We start from the raw sequence: 24383 nt of genomic DNA, 5'->3' as shown, positions 1-24383 counted from the left end.
TGACTGCAAGATGGGCATAGCCCCAGAGGGCTCCCCAGAAGAGAAACTGAGGCTGGGAGTGGGAGGAGCTCCAGGGTGGCCCTTCTCAGAAGGGAAACTGAGGCTCCTCCCAGATGGGAAAACTGAGGCTAGCCCAAGAATCTCGTGGGTTCACAGGGAAGCCCCAGGGGACCTGACCTTCCCGTCTGTCTTAAGTTTTCTGCTGTTTGAAGTCATTAAAACAGCTGACCTGCACTTCAAGCTCACTGCACACCCTCTCCTGTGTGTTGTGTCTTCTATGTCCCTTTAGCAGGGGTGACACTGAGGCTCAGAGAGAGGCAGCTGTTCCCCAAGCCTCCAGGTCTTTTTCTTTTTCTTTCTTTCTTTCTTTCTTTCTTTCTTTCTTTCTTTCTTTCTTTCTCTCTCTCTCTCTCTCTCTCTCTCTCTCTCTCTCTCTCTCTCTCTCTCCCTCCCTTCCTTCCTTCCTTCCTTCCTTCCTTCCTTCCTTTCTTTCTGTCTTTCTTTCTTTTTCTTCCTTTCTTCCTTCCTTCCTTCCTTCCTTCCTTCCTTCCTTCCTTCCTTCCTTCCTTCCTTCCTTCCTTCCTTTCTTTCTTTCTTTCAAAATTGTTTAAAATTTTACATATGTCTCCTTTTTCCCCAATTGACCCCCCGGACCCCATTTCTGTCTGTGATCTCCCCACATTGGGTCTCCCAATTTCACCAATAAAAATACAGCACTCCTGGGTAGATGTGAATTTTAGATACACGAAGGCTACTTCTTTAATGTAACTATGTTCCAAACATTGCCCAGGACATGCTTTCACTAAAAAAGTATTCTTCGTGTACCTGCAATTCAAATGTAACTGGGCATCTTGTGTTTTATCTGGCAACCCTACTTCCACAAGCCTGGTCACAGTGTCTAGGGGCACCTCTGGCCTTGGGTGAGCACCGTCTCCCTTGCTGATGGGGCCCTGGGCACACGTGATCCGTGAATGTTCACTTAGGTGACCCTGTGGTCCAGAGGCATCACATGCAGACACCCTAATGGCATCCTAGGCACTGCTCACTTAGCTGTTTAAACAACTTAAAAGGCAACTACTGTTATCATATCATCCCCACTTTACCGGTGGGGAGACAGAGGCACAGAGAGATTAAGTAACTTTCTAGGGCCACATAGCATGAAAACATAGCTGCACCGGGGCTGGGGCTAGAGCTCCAGAACTGTGTCCCTTCTGCTCTCCCAGGCTGTCTCATGCGATTCCCTGGAAATCCCCGAATCTGACTAATTCCCTAGACATCCCCAGACTTGGAAGATTCCTCCATGAGATGGCTGGACCCACCCTGGCTTGGGCAAATTGCCCCCACTTCAGGCGAAATTACCGGTAAAGACCTCATGGTTTCCCAAGGTGGACGTGGCAGAGTTCAAGTCCACGCCTGCTTGCCACTCAGTTCTGCACTTCAGTTTCCCCACTAGCAAAATGTAGGTAACACCAGTCCCTGCCTCTGAGGGACTTGAATTTCACCCAGGCCCTGCACTCAGGGGTCAGGAGCCTTGGTTCAGTTTAATCTCTGCTGCCACCGCCTTAAAATTCTGAACCCTTTTTGAACAAGGGGCCCCGCATTGTCATTCTTCATTGGTCCCTGAAAATTGTGTGGTTGGTGTTGTGTAGGAGGAACTGGGAAAATGCAGCTGGGCACCCTCATCCCCCAAATCTGCTTGTTCACCCTTTTGAATCTTCAGTGCCTGTTGCTCAATTGGATTTATTTTGATTAGTTCTGAAAAATAGTTCCAAAGTCAGGGTTAGAACCCAGATTGCCAAAGCAATACTCACTCTGGATAAATCACTTCTATCTGGGTATCAGTTTCCCCATCTGCTCTCTTGTGCTTGTGGGCTTGGACACGGTGGGTCTTTGGCCTGAATTTTGTAGGGCAAACAGGTTTTAAACATACTCTTCTCCCTTACCAGACCAGTCATTTGAACAGCTTTTATACTTTGCCTGGACTACCCTTCCTATTCTTGTGTGCCTAACAAACTCCTACTTAAACTTCAAAGCCCTAGCATCAATATCCCCTCCTCCCTGCAGCCCTCCATGATGCCTTAGGCAGAGACATCACACCTCTCTGGGCCCCAGGCCTGATCTTGCAGATGAGAGTGTCTGGCTCTGTCTCCCCTAACCGGGGGGCTTCCTGAGGCCAGGGCTGAGAACTGCGTTCTCTCTCGGGCCCCAGCTTTGCTCAGCTCAAGGCCAGGCACAAAGTAGCATCCATTAGAGTTCACTGAATAAATAAACAAATACATGGAGAGGTGACCTGTCATTTCAGGGGGTTGGAATGGGTTCAAGAGGCACTGGCTGGTGGTAAGGTGGGTCCAGGGAAAGAGTTGTAGCCCCTTTATTGCTGATAACCTAGCTGGGGAGGGAGTTGAGCCTCCTGCACTGGATCTGCCTGAACCAGCCAGCCCACCCCATAGTGAGTCCAGTGGGCTCAAGTCACAGGAAAACTGCTTTCTGTGCCAAAGCCTGGCCCCACCCTCTTCTTGGCAGTGCCCCAAATCTCATGTGTCAGCCCCTGGAAGCCCTAATGGGAAGGGAGCCACTCAGAACCCTCAGGTCCTGCACGAGAGGATTCTGCTCTCTCTCCGGGGGCCCCTGAGACACCTCCCCCCACCCCCAACACAGACACCCAAGTGACAGGCTCCGTGTGGGGGGTGGAGGGCGGGTCCTAGAACTCCTATTGGGATGGGAAACAGATTAATGAGCCGACTACTATTGATGGGGAGGCGATCAAGGGAGGGAGCATGACTGGGTGGTCAGGGGCCATTTCAGATGGTTGCAAGGATGTCTCTGAGGAGGGGGCTTTCCAGGCAAGATCTGGGCTGTACAAGAACCCCAGTGGCTTACGGTCAGGGGTGAGAGTGCTGAGGGCACAGTCCGCACAAACGGCCAGGAAGTCGGAGCGGTTGGTCCTATACTCATGTTCTAGAGGAGGAAACCGAGGTTCCCAAGGGTAAGCTCCGCGCCGGGGTCTCAACAGTAGGTGGCGGGGTCGGAATTCAAATTCAGAGCCTGCGGAGCGTGCCAGCCCCTCATCAGGTTCAGGAGGCAAGAGCCGCGCCACGCCCGCCAAGGCCCCGCCCACCAGGCCCCGCCCCCGGCATCACCGGAAGTGCGCGACCAAGATGGCGCCCGGGGATCCAAGAGGGGAACCAGGAAGTGAGCCAGGCCGCGGCGAAGCTCAGAGAACCCGAGGCGGCCGGACCCGGCTATGAGGTGAGGCGCGTCCAGCCCGACCCCCGGTCCTACCCCGCCGCCCCTCCTTGGCCCGAGTCTCGCTCCCCGGCCCGCGTTGGCCCGGGCTCGCCGGGCCGGGGTTTCCGGGATTCCGGGAGTCGCGGGCGGGGGGAGCGCGGCGGCTTGTCCCCGCCCTTTCCCGCGACCCCCGACCCTGCGCTGCTCTCTGACCCCAGCCCGACGCGCCGGAGCGGCGAGCCCCTCCCCAGCTCGGCGGTGATTCCCTGATCCCTTCCTCCTTGGTGACCCGCTATCCCGTGCTTTTTGCTGACCCCGAACTTTACTTCTTTGGTGACTCCTAAGTCCATACATCGCGGTGACATCCCAGAACCTTGTGGCCCTCACTGCCTAATCTCTCCTCCGCGATTCCCTGAGCCCTCCCTCTGGTGACCCTCCACCTCCGTGACCCCAGCCCCTCCCTTTCTGCGGGGCCCCGATCTCACCCATCTTGGTGACTCCTGACCCCAGACTCCTTGGAGGTTCCCTGGACCCCCCAGCGCTCCAAGAAGGACAGACACCCTCAGCTCTGGGATAGGGCCTTGCTTGTACCAGCTGACCTGGCAGAGCATGTGGGGTGGGAGTGTCACCCAGAGTCAGTAATGAAACCCGGCAGACAAGGACAGGTCGGGGGTGGGGGTAGGGGTGGGGTGCAAAGGTGGCCCCCACTCCACAGGTGCGCGGAGGAGCAGCCTGTGTGGGTGGATGGGGAAGGCAAGGCTGCCAGGCAGGTCCTGCCCACCAGAGCTTCCCAGCGACTCAGAACCCCAGAGCAGGAGGCTGGTGGGGCCTGGAGGGACTGGGCGTGGACAGCCTGGCAGGAGCCAGGGAGGCGGTGGGGTGTCTCCCTGCATAACATTATGAAGATTCTACAAAGGGAAAAAGAATTGAGTGAAAGGTGTGTCTAGTCTAGGGCAAACCCGGCGTCTGCTTCCCTGAATTTGCCTTGGACCCACCTGCCCTGCTGTCCTTTCTACCTGTGCACTAGCCTCCCAGGCTGGGTTTAGGGCCATCTGCTTGCAGGGAGTACAGGAGAGCGCCTGGTTGGAAGCTGACTGTGATGAAGCTTGCTGGCAGTTTGGGGGTGGTGGTGAGTGTTTCAGGGTGTAACAAGGGAGCTGGTGTTGGACTGAGTGTAGCCGGGAACCTGCTTACCTGCAGCAGGGCATGTTGAGTCTGTCCCAGTAGGCGCTTCAGAAAGGTTCAAGGCAAATGGGGCTGGGGCCTGGGGGCTGGGGTGCCAGGCTCCACAGCCCCTGGAGGGCAGAAAGGCCGCCTGTCACAGGCATTGAAACCCCAGAGGCGGGTTGGAGGCCGGCCTCAGTCAGCAGCTGTGAGGCTGGCCCCTTCTCCAGGCCAGGCTTTACTCTGCAGTGGCTTTTCCCTGCTGGGGGCAATGTGCCCTTTTGGACCCTGTGAGCAGAGGAGTGGAGCTTTCTTTGAGGCTGAGACCTGGGACCCCATTGGTCAGCTAATTTGTGTCCTTTCTTCCAAGCACCCTGGATTTTCCCAGGGGAGGCCCCAGTAGTGGTGGTGGTTGCTGTCTGGTTGGGGCCACTGGCTTTGTAGTGCCTTCTGCCTTGAGTCCTTGTGGAGAACACTGTGAAATCTGGGCTGATGGGTGGGTGAGACCCAGGGTCCTCCATGGTGGGGGAGACACATGCAGGTGCCCATCGGACCCTGAGGAGCCCTGTGAGTGCTGTCCACAGGGGAAACCAGTGCTGGTACCTGGGGGAAGGTGCTCCGGAGTTTTAGAAGACATATGAGGTGCTTTTGTTTAACTGTCTTAGCAGACATCTGCTCACACCTGCCTGGAGTGAGGACCTGCCCAGTGTGTGTATGTGTGTGTGGGGGCCGGGGGGAGACATCTATGTTCTCACAGAGCGGTGGGAAGTCCTGGAGTCAGACGGGTCTGGGTTTCTAGGGAAGGCCATTCGTTTTCAAGTTGGGGCTGGCAAAGCAGGCTGCAGGTGGGCAGCCCAGGATTAGTGCTCTCCAGGCTGTGTGATCTTGGGCCAGTCACTGCCCCCACCTGGGCAAAACCACAGCCAGACCTCTGGAGCTCATACCCCTGTCCCACCCCAGGGGTTTGACCAATCCGGGCAGGCCCAGCTCTGTTTTAGCAGTCTCAGATGCCCCTCCAGCCGGGGCTGGCTAGAACTGCTGACCCAGCTCAGGACTCTGGCCGCATGAGCGAGCTCGGTCGGGAATAAAGAGGCAACTGTGTTCAGGTCCCCGGAGGCGGCCACCCCCCAGGATGGCCTCTGCCTTTACTGCCAGCATGGGGGGGGGGGTAACGTAATCTCAGAGTGTAAACACAGCACGAGGCTGACATGGTTGAGTTAGGACGGCAGCTTCCCATGGTGCCAATACAATCCCAGGGTCTGAATGTGTATGCAAGTGCAGGTTTTATATGAAAATGTATGCCACACCGTGCATGTTGTATGTGGGCATGTGTGTGTTTTGTGCTGAGTACATGCATGTTTGTGTCCTTGTCTGTTGTATGCATGTATGCATGAGTGGGCTCTCGTGTGTATGAGTGTGCAGGTTTGGGTGTGCAGGTGGGTTGCATGTGTACACTTGAGATTGAACGCAAGCATATGTGTCATACATGAGTATGCACATATGTGTGCGTGTGTGTGTGTGTGTGCGGTTCATTGTGGACAGGTTTGGCGCATCTCCACCACTTTTTCCCCAGCATAGGGCAGCGTGGTCACACTGCAGGGAGGCTGGGCATAGAAGGCTGCTGGGTGTAGCCAAAGAGTGCGGTCACCCAGACCCAGTCTAGGCCTGGCCTGGATACTACTCACCCAGCTTTGGCCTCAAGTGCTGGTGTCCCTGAGTGCCTGGCAAGTGTAGGTCACCTCTCCCCTGAGTGGAACCCCCAGTCCTTGTCCTTTGGAACTACCCTCTCCCTTCTCCTGCCACTGGCAGGTCAGTCCCACATGGGTGGCCTGAGCAGAGCTAAGACAGAAAGCAAACTTCCTTTATCGTCCTGCCATCCTGCCGATGGTGACAACTGCCTTGAGGTCTCCTGCTTCTCTCACTGGGAGGGTTGGCTGCCCTGCCAGCAGGCGGGTGACTCAGGTGAGGGCCTGAACTGTGGTTTCTGATGTTGGGGCTCCATCACCTGCTGCCCTGGGCTTGACAGGGGTGGCCGAGACAAGACCTGTTGTTTGTATTCTAAAACGTAGATGAACCTTCAAAATTATGTTCATTGATAAGCCAGACACAAAAGGCCACACAGTGTGTGATCCCATTTATGTAAAATGTCGAGAACAGGCAAATCCACAGATTTAGGAAGTGAGTTTGTGGTATTCAGGGACTGGGAAGGGGATGGAGGTGACTGTAGATAGGGATGGGGCTTCTTTTAGAGTGATGGAATGTTCTGGAACTACATAGTGATACTGGTTTCACAACCCTGTGAATGTACTAGAAACCACTGAGATGTGCATTGTAAAGGATGCAGTATGTGGCATGTGAATTGTGTCTCTACAAAACAAAGTGTTAAAAAAGAAAAAGAAAGTAAGTCCAGCCTGTCCTTCTCCCTCCGATGCCCACATGCTGTGGCCTGGGGTGGGTGCATGTATACATGAGTGGGCTGAGCCTGCCTTCCGCTGCCAGCTCATACATGGGTACTGGATGGTTTGCCAGGCGTCTCCTCTGTGCCCCACACGGGGATGGCAGAGGAGGTGCTATCTGTTTTATGGAAGGTGAACAAAGCTCCCCAGGGGCCCCTCACTAAGCCCCTGCTCTGTCATGAACCAGTGCATCCTGCAAGAGGTGGTCCTAGGGGATCTGGACTCCTGGTACAGGGGCGTGGGGTGGGATGCGAGTGGGGTGTTGGGGGGCTCAGAGAGCACCTCCTCCCTGAAGGTTACTCAGTGGGAGGTGGTGGGTTGAGGGCTGGCACTTCTGTGAGCCTCCTGTAGGTTTCCCTGATTGGCTGGCTGGGACCCTCCCCGCCACTGAGGCCAGGTGACAGTAGGGAGGAGAGTGATCCCAGAGAGTCAATGCTGAGCGCCCCCCCCTCCCCAAGTCACCCATTTACATGTAACTCTTCCTGGGTCAGTTGCTGGGGGAGAGGGTCCCCTCCTCTGCTACACACAGGGCAGGAGTGTCCATGGTGTCGATGGCAGGGACACAGCCCAGGGAGGCCAGCGAGGTGGTGAAGGAAAGGTGTGCTCATGGTCTCTGATGTTCTGACACCTCCTCTGAGCATGTCACCTGCAGCAGGAAACCTTCCCAGGCTGTGCTTAGGCAGAGTTCCCTTAACTTCCAGAACATGCTCAGGGGCTAACCTCTAGCCACATTGTGCCTCTCAGTGGGCGTGTAGACCAGACCCCCAGTTTCCCGTCAGATTGGCCTCAGTCCTCTTAGGATAAATACCAAGTGAAACTGAAAGAGGCCTCAATCCTTTTGCTCCAAGGTCTTGGAAGCGGAGTGTCCACGCCCACCAGGAAGGCTGTCTGTCCCCCATTTCCTGGGAGTCCACCCTGAGGGTGAAAGGTCGCTGACACAGGAAGCGTCCATGTGGGAAGGAGGGGTCCGCTGGGGTCCTAGAGAGCAGTAAACTTTTATGGCCCTGACTCATCTGCAGCAGAGATGGCCCACAGGCACTGGGAGTGTCTGCTGTCCCTGGCGCCCAGGGCTCTGAGTCTGGCCATAGTGAGAAGGCATCTTCCGCTCCACATGAGGTAAACCAAGGAAAGGCTCACTCCCGGGCACTGGGACAGCACAGGCGTCGGTGGGGAAGTTGCGCTCAGGCTCCCTTATGCCCTTGGCTCCTCCTGTGGCCAAGTCTGTGTGGCCAGAGCTCAGCAGGGCTGCTCCAGGGTCTGGGATGGTCTTGGCATTTTGGAAGGTGCCCTGGAGGCTGTGAAGTGGGGGTGTAGGGCCCCTTCCTGCCCCCACCCGTCCAGGGTGGGTGCTGGTGACACAGGGTGTGGGAGCCTCTCCTGGTGTCCCAGCATATATGTGAGCTGGCCGGGGCCAGGGCCGGGGGGAGGGGGGTGGGGTTCATTAGATTCTGGCCCTCCAGGAACTTGACCCACTAACTTTGGGGGACTCGGGGTGAATGAGATCCCAAGTAGATATGGGGTGCTGTAAGGGACAGTCCTGGAGGAGTAGTGAGTAGTAACAGAGGGTCTGGGAAGCTCCGCTGTTAGCACCGTGGGAACTTGGAGGAAGGTGCCCCACAGGGAGGGTTGGGCTTGATGGCTGGACTTCCAGTTTTGAGAAATCAGGGGCTGCCACCTCCAAATCCAGACTTGCCGCTTCTCTTGAAAAACCAGCCCTTCTGGAAGCCTGAACCACATTCCTGCGCCAGCCAGCCCCCCACTGCCCGGCCCCTCCAAGGGCCCTGGGGAGGCTTCCGGGAGAAGGGGCCACGTGGGCTTTGCATCTATGGGGAGCAAGACCTTCATCCCCAGAGCCTGTCACTGTGTCGGGGGGGGTGTGGGGGTGCTTGCTGCCTGCTGGTCTATTCTTGAGCTGTGTCCTATCTCAGTAACACCCCACAGCTGTCCCCATCCTGGTCCTGGGACCTGTGGACATGTCACCTCATGAGGCAGAGGGGTTTTGCAGATGGAATCAAGTTGAAGATCTTGAGATGGGGGTGACTGTGGATTCCTGGGAGGCCCAGTGTCGTCACAGGGTCCTCATAAGCGGAGAACTTTCTCCACTGGAGGCTGAAGAGAAGTGAGAGACTTGAAGTTTGAGGGGACACATGTGCTGCTGCTGCTGACTGTGAAAATGGGGGCAGAACGTCATTGGGGAGGGGACATGGGTAGGCGGCCTTCCAAAGCCAAGACCCAGCCCTGCTGGCAGCTACGTGAGCTCAGAAACAGCTTTTCCCCAGAGGACGCAGCATAGAGCCTGGCCTGGGAGCCCCAGGGCTGAGGTGGCGGTCTGGCCTGGACTTTCAGCCCACAGAACCGTGGGAGGGCCTACTGTGCCATTTTAAGCTGCCAAGTTTGTGGTCACTCGTCATGGCAAGAGTAACGGATCCAGCCCTAGCCAGTTTGGCTCAGTGGATAGAGTGTTGGCCTGCATACCAAAGGCTTCCGGGTTCGATTCCGGTTAAGGGCAAGTACCTTGGTTGCAGGCTCCTCCCTGGCCTGGGCGCTGGTCAAGGCTCCTGCAGGAAGCAACCAATCGATGTGTTTCTCTCACATCGATGTTTCTCTGTCTTTCCCTCTCCCTAAAAATCAATGGAAAGATATCCTCAGGTGAGGATAAACAAACAAACAAAATCAATGGAAAAATATCCTTAGGTAAGGATAAAAAAAGAGAGACAACTTCCTCCTCCCCTGTGATTTGGAGGCCTCTGCCCTTTCCCCAGAGAGGGCACAGGGTCTAACCCAGCCCGAAGCCAGGAAGGACCTCCTCTTCCTGTAGGACACCGATGCCCTTCAGGCTGGGACAAAGGCCCCAAGAACAAATGAAGTTCTTGGCACCAAGATGGACAGAAGGAGCCCAAGGAGAGTGCTGACTGCTCAGACCACTCACCTAGGATTACTGTGACTAGTAGCTGCTCGGGGCTCTCTGAGGAATTGGGTAGAAAGACCTGGCATGCTGGCCAGCCCAAGGAATGCCCAACATCAAATAGGGACAGCAGCAAGTGGCAGAAGGGACAGGCCACCCTCTGCATGGACTCCAGGAGACTGCTCAAGTAGGTGTCAAAGGACAAGGAGGTCAGAACCAGGGGGATTTGGCTTAACATTCATTCAGGAGAAGAAGACCTGAGGTCAGAGGAGACCACAAGCTCAGCGTGTCTAAAACTTTCTAAATACCACAAGCAAGCACAAGACCTGAGTAGGCATTTACCAGAAGAGGATGCCCGCACGAAGATGCTAGGCCTCCTGAAGGCTGCACAACTCTGCTGTGTCCTTATAAACTCAGACACTGCCCTGGAATCTAAGTTGCTTTATAAAGCACCCACCTCACCAAACAGCTGTCAGAACATCATCATTCCGCCTTGTCCTGCATGGGACCATCACAGTGGTCAGCTGGTCTGTCCTGGACAAATGGATGGGTCTGTGGGCCCACAGTTGGCAGATGCATTGGCTGGAGACAGCCAGCCAAGGTTAGCCCTAATAGGTGCCCCTGGAACCTAGTCTGAGGGTCTCCTTTTCTGCATAAGTGTCTGTTTCACCAAATACCAATGGCTGGGCTCTGCTTCCCCAGATGCAGTTTCTCCTAATGGGCCTTCTTTCCCCCCTGGCTGTTTGCCTGTCAGAGGTGTGTGTGTGTAGGGGGAGCACCAACACTCGCCGGGTGCTTTGCCAGTTGGGTCTATCCTTAGGCATGTACCTGTCCACTGTCCCGGGCTCCTATGCCAGTAGCATTGTCCCTGGGGTGGTGTGTGGAGTCACCGTGAGTGTCCCCCCTTGCTTATCCCACATGGTCCAGCTCTGCAGCTTTCACTCTTGGGAGTGAAGGCTGGGGTAACAGGCTGTGCGGTCGCCCCCCCACCTGAGTCTCCTCCATTCATTTTCTGCTTACCGGTCCTCTGTTCAGCCAGGTGTTCAGGGCCAGGGTATCAGTTGAACAATCTCCTTTCTCAGCCTGGAGAGGAGCTGTGGGGTCCCTGTCCTGCTGGGTGGCCACCTGGTACCTTGAACTGGAGCATGGGGGACAGGGGCTTCATGTCTAACAGGTTGGGAGGTTTTGCAAAAGATGGCTGCATTAGTTCAGATACCCTCTGTGGGTGAAGTGTATGAGCTCCACCCAGGTGGGGGCCAGAGGGGAGTCTTGGGGTCCTGCAGGCTACCTTTTACCACATTGAGTGCAGAACTGGAAGTTCAACCTGTCCTCCTGCACTCTCAGATGGGGCTTCCTTGTGGCCCACCTTGTTCTCTTCTCCTTGTCCCAGAGGGATGGGCGCCCCACTCCCGCCCGCCCAGCATGTGCCTAGGGCTGAGGCCCCTGCCATCTTTGGCATCCCAGAGCTGCCATGTTCCAGACACCTCTTGGGGCTTTGTAGAAATTTGAGGTCATACGCTTGGTGCCAACCTGGCCCCGGTCAGTGGAGCTCCTGGTCCCCAGGCATCACAGGGATTTGGGCCGAGGGTCAGGGTGGCTCCAGCTGGGGTTTGCCTCCTGGTACAGCTTTACTGACCACACATTGGGTGGCTGACATCACAGAGATTTGTGCTTTCCCAGTTCTAGAGGCCAGAAGTCTAAGATATAGGTGCCACAGAGCCATGCTCACTCTGAAGGCCTTATGAGAGTCTTTCCTGCCTCTTCCAGCTTCTGGGTGCTCCAGGTGTCACTTAGCTTGTTGCTCCATTTTGACATGACTTTACTTCCACGTGTCTGTGTCCAAATCTGGGGCGGGGGGGGGGGGGGGGCGAGGGCGGGGGGCAGGGGCAAGATACTAGTTTGTATTAGGCTCACTCTGATCCAGCATGACCCCAGCTTAACTATTTTCATCTACAAAGACCCAATTTCCTAATAAGGATCCATTCACAGGTTCCCAGTGGATGTGAGTTTGGTGGACACTGATTGCCCCAGTACACCTCCTCTGCCCCCCCCCCCCCCCCCACTTCCTCCTGAACCACTTCTCTTCCCAAGTCCCAAATCCCCTATTATTCCCAGCTGGTGTCCACCCCTTTGTTGGCCCTTGAGCCCTGGGGTCTCACCCTGGTCTTGTGTCCTCCCTTTGCTGCCTTGTCCCCATGCATCTGACCCAAGTATTCCTCAGTGGTCAGTAGCTAAGGAATGGGCTCCCAAGGCTTTTGGTAAGGAAAGAGCCACAGCTGTCACATCCCTCAGGACCCTCCCCTCACAATCTCCTTTTGTCCTTGGGTCTAGCCCATCCATGGAGGTGGCTGTCCAGGTGCGAGTGCCCCATTGGAGGTCTTGGAAGAGCAAATGCCCCACTGGGGGTCCTGGAAGAGCTGAGCTGAGCCCAGGCAGGACCTTAGTACAGAGCTGGTGCCCCCAAGTCAGGCTACTGGGTCTCACCCCACGCTGATCTCTGCTGGCTTGACCCCTCTGCCTGCAGCTGCCCATTTCTGCCCCTGACTCCAGCATGCCCTATCTCGGCCCAGCACCTCCATCTAGGAGCAGGGCAACCTCTTCAGGATGCCCCCACTCTTTTTCCTTTCTGGGTCTCTCATTAGGGACTGACCCCAGACTGGGCCTGAATAGTGAGGCAAGGAGAGGGCTCCCTACACCCAGCTCTGTCAACTTCATTGACGGCCATCCCCCCAGACAGTCCTGGTCTGCCAAGTCAGGCCCAGCCAGGCTTCAGGACCCACTGGGGCCTCTGTCCTAATAGCTGAGCCTCGTGGAGCCCTGGCCAGCCCCTGCTCCGCTCTGTCTGGATCTCAGGGCCCTCACTTGGAGCCTGAGGGAGGGATGGCTGGAATGGCTACTGTCCTGTATCCAGCATGTCCCTGCCAGCCACAGATGTTGTTCCAGGGGGACAGCCTCGCCCTGGCCTAGGAGGACACAGAATAGGTAACGAGTGGCCAGCAGGGTCCAGGTACCAGTTAGAGAGTCTGGGCAGATGGAGTGTGTTTGGGGGCTGAACCAACACAACAGCTCAGCATGAGGTGAGACCCTTGGCCTGTCCTGGGGCTCAGGCTTTCTCAAACCTTCCACCGCGAATGGTCGTGTCCAGGCCACTGATTCCTTGATCTTTGTCTTCTGTGATGACTCATGAAAACCTGATCTCTAAAGGAAATCCTGTAAACATAAATCATGATGGCGACTGCAGGCCCCTACCTGCCGAGAGCACTGACGCTTCTGTAATGAGACTTGCATCTAAAAATACTCACCAGGCCCACTGCACACCGGCTCTGATCTTCGTGCCCCAAGATCCCACACTGTGCCCCTGGGGTGGGTGCCCTTTGAGACATGACATGTTCACACTCAGGGCCTGGGGGCAGGGTCCAGAGCTCAGGATTAAGGAGTGGGGCAGTGGCAGTTAACAGAGGCCAGAAAGTGAGGGGATGGTACAGCCTGTGTTTGGGGGGACAGGGAAGCAGGAAGCCTGAGGCTGTGGAGGCACCAGGGCACTGAGAGGTGATGTTGGACCTGGGCGCTGGAAGAAGGGGCACCGTAGGGATGGCTTCTAGGGGCTTGTGGATGATAGTGGGCACAGTGTCCCTCCTTCCTTCCCAGCCTCCTCTCCCACACCTGGCACCCACTCACCCACTTCCTGTCTCTGTGGGTCTCCTGTTCTGGACATTTCACATAAATGGAATGACACACTCTAGCCTTTTGTGTCTGGCTTCTCTCACCAACTCTCACGTTCCAGGTTTATCCGCGTTATAGTGAGTGCCAGTGCTCCACTCCTTTTCATGGCTGAGTACTATCCCTAGTGCAGTGATTTTTGCCCTTTTTCATCTCGTGGCACACATAAACTAATGCTAAAATTCTGTGGCACACCAAAACATCTATTTCTTGCCGATCTGACAAAATTAATTATAATTTTGATTCATTCATACCCGACGGCTGCTGTTGTGTTGGCTGTTGTAATTATTATTATTTGACATTCTAAGGGAAAAGAGGTCGGTGCCCCTGACTAAACAGTCAGGTATTGCATGTTTTAAGAACTCTTGTGGCATACCAGTTGAAAATCGGTGTCTGTCTATTTATTAGCTGTGGACACTTTGGTTGTTTCCGCTTTTTGGCTGTTGTGAATCACATCACTATGGACATCTAGGTACAGGTTTTATGTGGACAGGAGTCTTCCTTTCTCCTGGGTTGACACCTAGGAACAGAATTGCTTAATCTGTGGTGACTAGGTTTAACTGTTTGAGGAACTGCTGATGTCTAAGCAGCCATACCGCCTGCTATGTGTTCCAGGGAACCCTAACTCTGTCTGCGAAAGGAGAGGATGCACATGCTCCCCAGGATCTTAGCTCCCTGGGTCTCAGCCCTTTGGGTCCTGGCTCCCAGTGGAGCCTGGAGTCGTCCGCACAGGTGACAGACCTCTTTCTCTGAAGGAGTGTGATGGCTGGGCCATGGGTGAGGGGGACATAGTGCTTGAGCCTTCTAGGGCTGCCAAGCAGGTTCCATGGGGGGCTTGTGGACACGACTGATTCTGGTTCCTGGGACAGGGGCTTCTGGGGCTCTGGAGGGGCAGGAGGAGCCATGCAGGCCAGTAGGACATGGATGAGGAGTGAGCGTGCGGAGGGGGGGATATGCTTCGGGTGTGAGTCCCTTGGGCACAGTGCAACCTGAGGGCCAACCATGGTGACACCCCCACCCCACATGCTCGTTGGCTTCAGGCTTTGGACAGTGCTTTCCAAGGAAGCAGCCGAGCCCTGTGGTCACAGCCCAGAAGCACCCTGTGTAGATTGGGGGCTGCTTTGTTCGGGGATGTGGCTGCTGTAAGGGGGAGCCGTGGTGGGGAATGTCTTGGGCCAGGGACATGTCCTGTCCTGAGTGTTTGCTGCAGAGAAGGGAGAAGAGTGAGCCAGCCAGTGCCTTTGGTCAGCTTTGTGAGCTTTCTCTGTTGAGTAGAGGTGGTTTCCACCTGCCTGCTGTCCCAGGTGCTGGGAGCACACTTTTCCTTAAGGTATGTCCCCTGAAGCAAGGCAACTCCTGGGGCCACCAGATTGCAGAGGCCTCTGGCTCCGCTAAGGGCCTGATGAGCCTTGTCCACAGAGCCTTGACCAACCAACCCATTCTCCAGATAAGCAGGTGGAGGCTTCAGGAGCTGGGATGCCCTGAGGTGCCCAATTATCCAACCATTCAAATCTTCAACTTGTCTGCCTGACCCCAGAACTTTTATAAATACCAGCCAAGACCACAATCAGCGTAGGTGTGTGTTCACTGCAGGCAATCCCAGGGCTTCCCACTTGCAGCGTCCAAGCCTGTGTCCCACCAGGTCTGGCCTGCGGGAGCCTAGAGGGTGCATTCTGGAGGTGACTGGCATCTCCCAGGGTCCAGGCCTCTGGGGGGTGTGGGAAAGGTTATCCTGCCAGCAGACATGAGCCTGAGAGCCTGAGGGCGGAGGCTGGAGCAGGGCCGAAGGATGAGGGGTGCATGGCCAGCAGGATACAGAGTAACCCCCCCCCACCCCCCAGGATTGCACAAGCTGCTCTTTCGACTGTGATTACTGGAAGTCCTTAGGATTTCTTCACTCAGGGCTTGGCTGGGAGTGGCGGCTGCCTCCCCTTCCTGCCTGCCTCCCTGAGTGATTAATGTCCTGAGGTGGCCTCTTTCCTGAGGAGCATGCTGGCCCGCTTAGGGTCCCTGCTCATAGTGAGGGGTGGGGCCCAGGGTGGGGGTGCTCTGTCACAGGGAAGGTGGAAGTCATGGGGAGCTAGGGTCATTCCTGTGCCTTCTCCTGGCCGGTATGCCTGCCCTAAAGAATGGGGACATTCTTAGTGGGAACACTGTGTGTCCTTATTCCGAACTAGGTCTGGGGGACTCTTCCTGGCTAGCTCGGCCCTGACTCCCCAGAGACCCTCTGGGAAGCCTCTCATGGCTACAGAGGGGCAGGGCTGGCCCATGGGCCTGGTGGGCACCCCCAACTCAGAGGTGCCAGCTGGTTGGACTCTGCCTCCCAGGCATACATGCTGGTCACAAAGCCAGGTGCTCAGGGGTCACCCCTCATACCAGGGTTCCCAGAGCTCATGGCTCTCTATGTGGGTGTCAGGAGTGCTCTTTAGAGCCCACATATTTGTTATTTGGGGGGCCAGGCTGCCTGAGATGGTGCTGTGACCAGCAGGGAGGGAATGAAGCGGGGTCAGCTGGCCATGCTGAAGAGGCTGCCCTCATCCCCCCAGAGGTCCAGACCCAGTGTCCCCAGGAGGGGGCCCAGGGTAGTGGGTGGGGCCCCCTATAGGCTTTGAGCATGGAGGCCAAGTGGGGGATCTGCCCTGAATTCTAAGGGGCCCCCTCCCCAGAATAGCTGCTGGGGAGAGGCTGGGAACTGAGGGGCATCCCCGGCAGCACTGGTGTTTGGGGAGCCTCCACTCACATCCTCACATTGAGGTGGGGTAGTCAGGTGGGTGAGGGTGTGGTGCATGGCCCATGAGGCTCTGTGGCTGAGGAAGAGCCAGGGGGGAGGGAGGGCTGATCCCTCTGTGTAAGCCCTGCCAAGCTGTCCCTCACCCACTGTCCCTTGTTCCTAGGGAAGGGGTCTTTGCCCACCGAGGTTAGAGACTGACCTCAGGACATGTCGTGTCTCTCCCCAGGTCATGATGCCTCCACCTTGGAGCAAGAAGCCCAGATAGACGCCCCCGTGGCCCAGGTCGAGGAGCTGCCTGATGCTGGCAGTGGGGTCCACCATGGACAGGGAGTTCCCACAGCATGAAGCCCAGCCAGCTGGCAACATGATGTGCAGCCTGTCACCTCTGCAGAGCCCACGGTGTGGGCCCAGCGTCCAGGTGAGCCCCTCCCCCCTGGATTGGCCTTGGGGTGGGACACTGCCTTCAGCAGGGAATCCTGTCTGCCACCAAGTTCCTCACTGTGAGCTACTAGGTTTCTTCTGCAAAGATCATGACTGGCCCTCGGGGAGCTACCTGGGCCTAGTGGCTACCTTTACCTGTGGGACTGGGACCCCTGCAGTGGGTCATGGTTGTTTATTTTTCTTCAATATTTGTTCTTTGTAATTCAATAGACTATATATTTTTTAAAATATATTTTTATTGATCTCAGAGAGGAAGGGAGAGAGGGGAGAGAGGGAAACATCAATGATGAGAGAGAATCATTGATCGGCTGACTCCTGCACGTCCCCTACTGGGGATTGAGCCCACGACTTGGGCATGTGCCCTTGACCAGAGTCGAACCTGAGACCCTTCAGTCCGCAGGCTGACGCTCTAGCCATTGAGCCAAACCAGCAAGGGCTAGACTTTATTTTTTTATTGTTATATTTTTAAATATATTTTTATTTTTATTTTATTTATTTTTAAAAAATATATTTTATTGATTTTTTACAGAGAGGAAGGGAGAGGGTAGAGAGTTAGAAACATCCATGGGAGAGAGACATCAATCAGCTGCCTCCTGCACACTCCCTACTGGGGATGTGCCCGCAACCAAGGTACATGCCCTTGACCGGAATTGAACCTGGGACCCTTGAGTCTGCAGGCCAACGCTCTATCCACTGAGCCAAACCGGTTAGGACTAATATATTTTTATTAATTTCAGAGAGGAAGGGAGAGAGATAGAAACATCATCGATGAGAGAGAATCATGGATCAGCTGCTTCCTGCTTGCCCCCTAGTGGGGATCGAGCCCGCGACCTGGGCATGTGCCCTTGACCGGAATCGAACCCAGGACCCTTCAGTCCGTGGGCCAATGCTCTATCCACTGAGCCAAACTGGCTAGGCAAAAGAGGCCAATATTGACACATGTTGTTATCCACAGTGGACATCACGGTTCTCTCTTGGACACTCTATATGTTTGTTCAAATGTACAATGAACCACCATTACAGCATCATACAGAGTAGTGTCACTGCCCTAAAACCCTCTGTGCTCTGCCTGGGTTATCCCTCTCCAACCCTGGTATCCTTCTTAGAAGAATGGCAAGTCTGTGCTCTGAGCCTGAGGGTTTTTTTGTTTGTTTGTTTTTTCAGAATGTCCCAGAGTTGGGACCATATAGTATGCAGGCTTTTCAGATTGGCTTCCTTCACTCAGTAATATGCATTTCAGGATCTTCCATGCCTTTTCATGGCTCCATAGCTCATTCTTTTTAGTGCTGAGTAATGTCCCATAGTCTGGATGGACCACAGTTTTATCCATCACCTCCTGAAGGTTGCTCCCAGGTTTTAACAACTGCCATCTATATATATAAAAGCCTAATATGCACATTGTTTGGTCGTTTGCCTGGGAATTCAACCGCTTGCTATGACATGCGCTGACCACCAGGGGACAGTGAGGAACATGGCAGGCAATGCGGTGCTGGCAGCGGGCAGCAGTGGAGGCACTGCCAGTCCCAATGGGCCCTGACAAGAGTGGGACCATGGTGGGATGGTGGAGCAGGTGAGCGGGCCGTGCCAGTCCAAGGCGGGTGCAAGCGGGGGCTCGATTGCCTAGCCCAGTGGTCGGCAAACTCATTAGTCAACAGAGCCAAATATCAACAGTACTTCAAAATAGACTCGCCCAGGCCGAAAACCAACTTCTGTGCATGGGCCATGAAGTTTCAATCGCACTGTATGCGCGCCCACACGTGGTATTTTGTGGAAGAGCCACACTCAAGGGGCCAAAGAGCCGTATGTGGCTTGCGAGCCGCAGTTTGCCGACGATGGGCCTAGTCGATTGCCCCACAGATAGCGACCAGCAGCAGCGGGCGGAGCATTTCCCAGCTCCCAGGCTTTGAAGGAGCCAGGTGGGGGGCCCAGCCCCGATCGACTGCCCTGCAGGTGGGATGATGGAGCAGGTGAGGGGGCAGCGCCAGGCCACAACGAGGTGCTAGGCGGGGCTGTGAGGCTGGGGGCGCGAGCTGGGGCTCGATCTCTCCAGGCCACCCCGAGAGACCCACCTGTGCATGAATTCGTGCACCGGACCTCTAGTAAGTAACATAAGTAACAAAACCACTACAGGTGCCAGCCTAAGTAACAAAACCATCACAGGTGTTGGGCCCTCATGTCACAGAGGCACAAGTGGCTTCAGGAGAAGGGTCCAGAATTCTCCAGTATGTCAGGCCTGGCATCTCCTTTCCTGGGTGGAAGCAGAGCTCCTCTTCCACTGTAGAAAGAAAAACTGCATTTTTCATCCTAGCTGGTTTGGCTCAGTGGATAGACTGTCAGCCTGCAAACTGAAGGGTCCCAGGTTTGATTCTGGTCAAGGGCACATGCCTGGGTTACGGGCTTGATCCCCAATGGGGGTTGTGCAGGAGGCAGCTGATCAATGGTTTTCTTTCATCATTGATGTTCCTATCTCTCTCTCCCTCTCCCTTCCTCTCTGAAATCAATAAAAATTGTATTTAAAATACAACAACAACAAAACTGCATTTCTCAGTGGGGAGACTGGGGAAGAGAACAGGTGTGGTGCTGAGTGGCAGAGAACAGCCTGAGAAGCAGCAGGGATGGGCAGAAGGCTAGGTGGGCAGAGGGAGCAAGATTCAACCTCAGGGTTAAGAGGAGCTGGGAAATGTGCCACAGATCAGGTGGAGGTCAGGTTCCAGTGCTAGAAACTAGCGAGAGGCATCAGGCCTATAACCGGAGCATCAGAAACGGCTGGGAGGACTCGGACCCTGAATTCCCTCCAAACTCAGCTGTGCCCGCATGATGTCTTAGTATGACAGGGCATGGAATCCAAACTTACTCAGAGTTGGCCTTGAACACTGGGCAGGCAGTGAGTTGATATACCACCTGCAGCTCAAAGCCTAGCTGAGGTCCAGCAGGGCCTCTCCAGGGTCCAGGTCGAGCCATGAGTTGGTGTAATCTCCTCTCTCCTTCTTATTGAAGCTGTGTCCACATGTCCCCTGACCCTCCTGAGCCTCTGCTCATGTTGTCATAGCTGATACCTTCCTGTTCCTCCTCTGATCCCCTTCACTGTCCCTTCATGCCACCCCATGAGTGGCATCGTGTCTGTTTCTGGGAATCCATTGTGCCTGTTTTATAGGCTCAGAGCACAGACTTGCCATTCTTCTAACACACAGGATTCTTCCTTCTCAGCATCTCATAATTCGCTTAATTATTTCCGTAGTGTTGGGCCTTTGAAGTGGTTCCAATTTTCTGTTAGTATATATAGCGCCCTGTGTTTTCCTTCCCCTCCTTGATTTGTCCCACAGCTGTTTCTGGAATACACTTCCTGGGTCAGAATGTGCACTGACTGGGTAGCCGAGGATAGAAATGTGAGTTCTTACCACATCCCCTTTATGGTGACTCAGGAAGCCAGCAGAAGTCCAGGATGTGAGCTTTGCCTGAACAGCCTGTGAGGACCTGAGGGGTTCAGAAACTGGCATATAGGGCAGCCATAGGGACCGTGGTACAAGGAAGGCTTTGGATCTGGGCTCCCCTCTGGGCAGTCAGATCTGTCTGACCAAGGCTGGGCCACCCCTCCCCAGGCTGTGCACCCAGTCTGTTCCTCTTGGGCCACCAATTGTGGGGGTTGCTCCTCAGGCCACATCAGGTCTGGCCAGGGAGCTACTGGCCTGTACAGTCTTCAGGTTTGCGAGAGTCGGTGTGGGCGACATGCTTCTTTCTTCTGCCTCCTAGCTGGGTGGAACCAGGCTCAGGAAGGGGAAGCAGAGTGGGCCAGGTGAGAGGTGGAGCTGGCCCCAGGATATTCAGTGTCACTAAAGTAGCCAGGTTTAGCAAATAAAAACACAGCTGTCCAGTGAAATTTATGTTTCACATAAACACACATAATTTTTATTGTGTGTGTCTCATGTAATACTTCACACTAAAAATCACTTACTTGTTGCTTATCAGAAATTCCAATTTCACTAGATGTTCTGTGTTTTATCTGCCTCCCTGGCAGGAGTTTTATCTTCCTAGTTAGATTACAGGTGGCCTGGGCAGCCAGGGCTAATGACCCAAGGCCTGCCCCTCCCCAGGAAGAGGGCTAGCCTCTGTCCACAGATGGAGAATCCCAGGCAGGCTCTGAATAGCTGGCTAGAGTCAGGTGCTTGTCTCTGGACCAGTCATATCCCAGGGGCCTGCCCTCAGAAGGCAGAACAACTATTTCTGGCTACACTGGAAAATCCCAGGGAAGACTCTGATTGGCTGATTTATGGTACCACCTCTGGGGGGCAGGTGTTTGAAACTGGGTTGTTCCCCCTTTTTTTTCATTTATTTATTTATTTATTTATTTAAAATCCTCGCCTGAGGATATGTTTTGTGTATATGTTTTTTTTCTAAATCTCACCTGAAGATATTTTTTCCATTGATTTCTAGAGAGAGTGAAGGCAGGGAGGGAGGGGGGAGAGAGAGAGAAAGAGACAGAAAAATTGTGAGAGAGACACATCGATTGGTTGCCTCCTGCATGGGCCCCTACCAGGGCTGGGGAACCTGCAGCCGAGGTACGTGCCCCTGACCAGGAATTGAACCAGAGACCCTTTGGTCCGAGGGCCAGCGCTCTAACCACTGAGCAAACCAGCCAGGGCAGTTTTGTATGTTCTTTAATTGATTTTTTTAGAGAGAGAGGAAGAGAGAAAAAAACATCCATGTGAGACAGAAACATTGATTGGTTGCCTCCCATATGCATCCTGACTGGGTGGATTGAACCTGCAACCTAGGTATGTGCCCTGATTGGGAATCGAACCCCCAACCTTTTGGTGTATGGGACGACATTCCAATCAATTGAGCCACCCACCCGACCTGGGCCAAACTGGGTTGTTCTTAATTGGCAGGCTTACTAGAGCGGAGTACTGGGGAGGAGGTTGGGGTTACTGGGTAGACAAAACTAGGAGTGACCCCCCACCATCCTGCCTCCCCTGCTGAGGCCTTGAGTACCTCAAGAACCTAGGGGTCCCCTGGCCTAGGAACTCCACCAGGCTCCCCAGACCTGATCTAAGTGTAGGCGGAGCAGGTTGGGGAATGAACAACCCCCTTGGTCCTCCCCACCCCAGACACCTACAGCCCCCAGGCCAGCTGTGCCCCTTGTGAGCCCATAGTATAGGCACCCACTCCCTGAACTGGCCTGGCTGAGGCGCTATCCACACGCCCTGTTTATGCTAGTTCATCTAAGGAGGCCGAGCTTGGTCTAGAGTAGAATGTTTCAGAAGTGCTGGTGACCTTGGGAAGTTCATGTCCCTCTGGAGCTGTATTTCTCTCTTCAAATAGGGCCACAGGGGTTAAGTGACCTTGGACCAGGGCCTTAGGGAGAAGTAAAGTTCCTGGAGGACCCCATCTTCTCCAGGCCACAGCATGGCTTCCTTCTGGAGGCTTCCACAGCAGATTCATTGTAAGAGTGTTTGTGCTGCTGGTATTCATGCTGGGGAGAGGCCTTGTGCTTCTTCTTCCCCAAATTATTTATTTATTTATTTTTATTGATTTCAGATAGAGGAAGGGAGAGGGAGAGAGAGATAGAAACATCAATGATGAGAGAAAATCATGGATTGGCTGCCTCTTGCACGCTCCCTACTGGGGATAGAGCCCGAAACCTGAGCATGTGCCCTAACTGGGAATCGAACCAGTGACCTCCTGGTTCCTAGGTTGATGCTCAACCACTGAGCCACACCGGCTGGGCCAAATTTTTTATTTTTATTACATTTTTAAATTTTGCAGCCTGTGCAAAAACAGAACGGGCAGGCCACCCTGGGCCTCTGCCAGTCAATAATGTCTCGACATGTCTCTCTCCTCTTCTTCCTTGCACTGATTCTCTGGGACTGGACATCTGGACACTGGAAGGCCCCTTAGGGGTCAGGGGTGGGGCATAGTGATGGGAATTCATGGCTGGCTCCCCTCTTGGCATGGAGGGGACACAGGAGAATAGCGCTGTGGTGGTTTCAGACATCTGGGCTGGTTCTGGGCCAGATTTGGGTCAGGGTCTCAGAGAGGGAGGGCACGGTGGCCTAGGGAGTTGGATCCAGCCACTTTACCAAGGACCAGGACCTGTGTGGGCCAAGTGGTGGGAGGCTGCCGTCTGCTGGGCTCCTGCCTTGGACTTGCCATCCATCTGGGCCAGCTGGGACCACTGGAGACCCTGACTGCAGCCAGTAGGCCTCTCCCCAGGGGACAGCCTTCCTGATGGGGTCCTATGTGGGCTTCATTGCTGGTGAGGCTGTGGCTTGTTTTAGGGGAGGGGACTCCTACCCAATTGACCTGTGTGTCAACGTAGGACATGCCACTTCCTTGTACAGAGGGGCTGGCGTGTTCACGGTCCCACACTTTCAAGTTAGTCCTGTCAAATCCTAGTGCAAGGCCCCTTGTATACCCACTGACCTCAGGCTCACTCTTCCTGCCACCCATTGGTGTTTCCCAAAGCAGGTTCCTTGGAACCCCTATCCATACACTCTTGGACCAGACAGAGTTGGCTGATGCTGGTAGCTCCCTTGGCCCATAGGAGCTCTGATAAGTGTGACCCCCACAACTTGACTAGGAGGGGTTTGACCATGAAGGTTTTGCTATGGCAGGGGCCAGTTCATGGTGCTGAAGGAAGCCCCTTGCCCTGGCCTTGGCCCCCACCCCTCTGAGAAGTCCTATCTCCCTGGGTAGGCCACACATCTTCCCCATGGGGCCTGGCTCTGCAGGGACTTGGGCTGTCTTGCTTTGTATCTGGTCTTATCCTTTATTTTGTAGAATGGGGGTGGGGAGCCTCCAAGCAGGGTCTTGGATCACCAACACACAGGCTGTTAAATACAGTTTCCCAGGCCTCTGGGATTCTGGGACCATACCCACCCATCCCCACCTGGTCCTGTAGGTGTATTGATCAATACCTTCGTCTTTGCTGCAACCGTCTCAGTGGGTTCTCCCATGCACGTGGAGAAACTGAGACACACAGTGGTTAAGTGAGTCCCAGGTGACCCAGCTAGGGGCCAAGGGTGGGCTTGTACCCTGACCTTGGAGGCCCTGACTCTGGACCACTGGAACCCTACCCAGTGAGTGAGGCAGGTTCCCTCTTCTCCCATCCTCTCGGGTCCCCTTATGATGCACTTGCTTTTTTGCAGAACACCATGCTACACTACCCGTGGTGGAACACCCAATATCCAGTCTTCTCCAGTGAAAGCCAGTAAGTGCCACAGCCCGGGTCTCAGCCAGCCCCACCACATTCCATAGCCACATCTCGCTCAGGGCTTCACTCTGCCTTCCTGTTCTGTAGTCATGAATTAAACAAAATTCAAACTCGCACCTGGAGGGCTTCAACCTCCTGCCAAGTGGGCCATGGGCCTGGTCTTGGCTGCTTAGAAGCAGTTGAGATCAACCAGCTATGATTTGTCTTAGTGGGAACCCACCAGGGAAAAGGGCAGAGGTGGTGGGGATGAGCCAGGGGGGGCTCCACTGTGGGAGGTGACAATAGGTGGGGGAGGGTGAGAAACTTTGGGGGCAAAAAGAACCAGGCATGCATTTTCTTCCAGAGGGCATCAGGAGCTGGGTTTTGTAGGGCAAATAGGAGTTTTCAGGGGAACATGCCTGGAACCAGGTCAAGGAATGGCGTATGCCAAAGCCTTGAAGCACATGTAGCTTGACCCTCTTTTTCTGGGGCATGGGTGCTTGGTCCCCTCTCTGAACCGAGTTTCCGAGAGACCAGAGTTCTTCCTGT

At 54.7% G+C, this 24383-nt stretch overlaps 1 protein-coding gene across 1 annotated transcript in view; it reads left to right on the top strand.

Annotated features, from left to right (window-relative positions):
• The first annotated feature begins 3159 nt into the window (after positions 1-3159).
• SBNO2 (strawberry notch homolog 2) overlaps positions 3160-24383 on the top strand; it is a 54037-nt gene continuing 32813 nt past the window's right edge. Inside the window, exons 1-3 of the mRNA XM_070415639.1 lie at positions 3160-3249; positions 16431-16622; positions 23791-23852. Coding sequence (XP_070271740.1) covers positions 16503-16622; positions 23791-23852 — 182 coding nt within the window. The 5' untranslated portion in view covers positions 3160-3249; positions 16431-16502. The remainder of the gene's footprint in view (positions 3250-16430; positions 16623-23790; positions 23853-24383) is intronic.

Source organism: Myotis yumanensis, unplaced genomic scaffold, assembly GCF_028538775.1.
Source record: "Myotis yumanensis isolate MYYU_CA2020_CCGP unplaced genomic scaffold, mMyoYum1.0.hap1 SCAF_5, whole genome shotgun sequence".
Taxonomy (NCBI): Eukaryota; Metazoa; Chordata; class Mammalia; order Chiroptera; family Vespertilionidae; genus Myotis; species Myotis yumanensis.
This window is presented reverse-complemented; position numbering and strand designations above follow the sequence as displayed.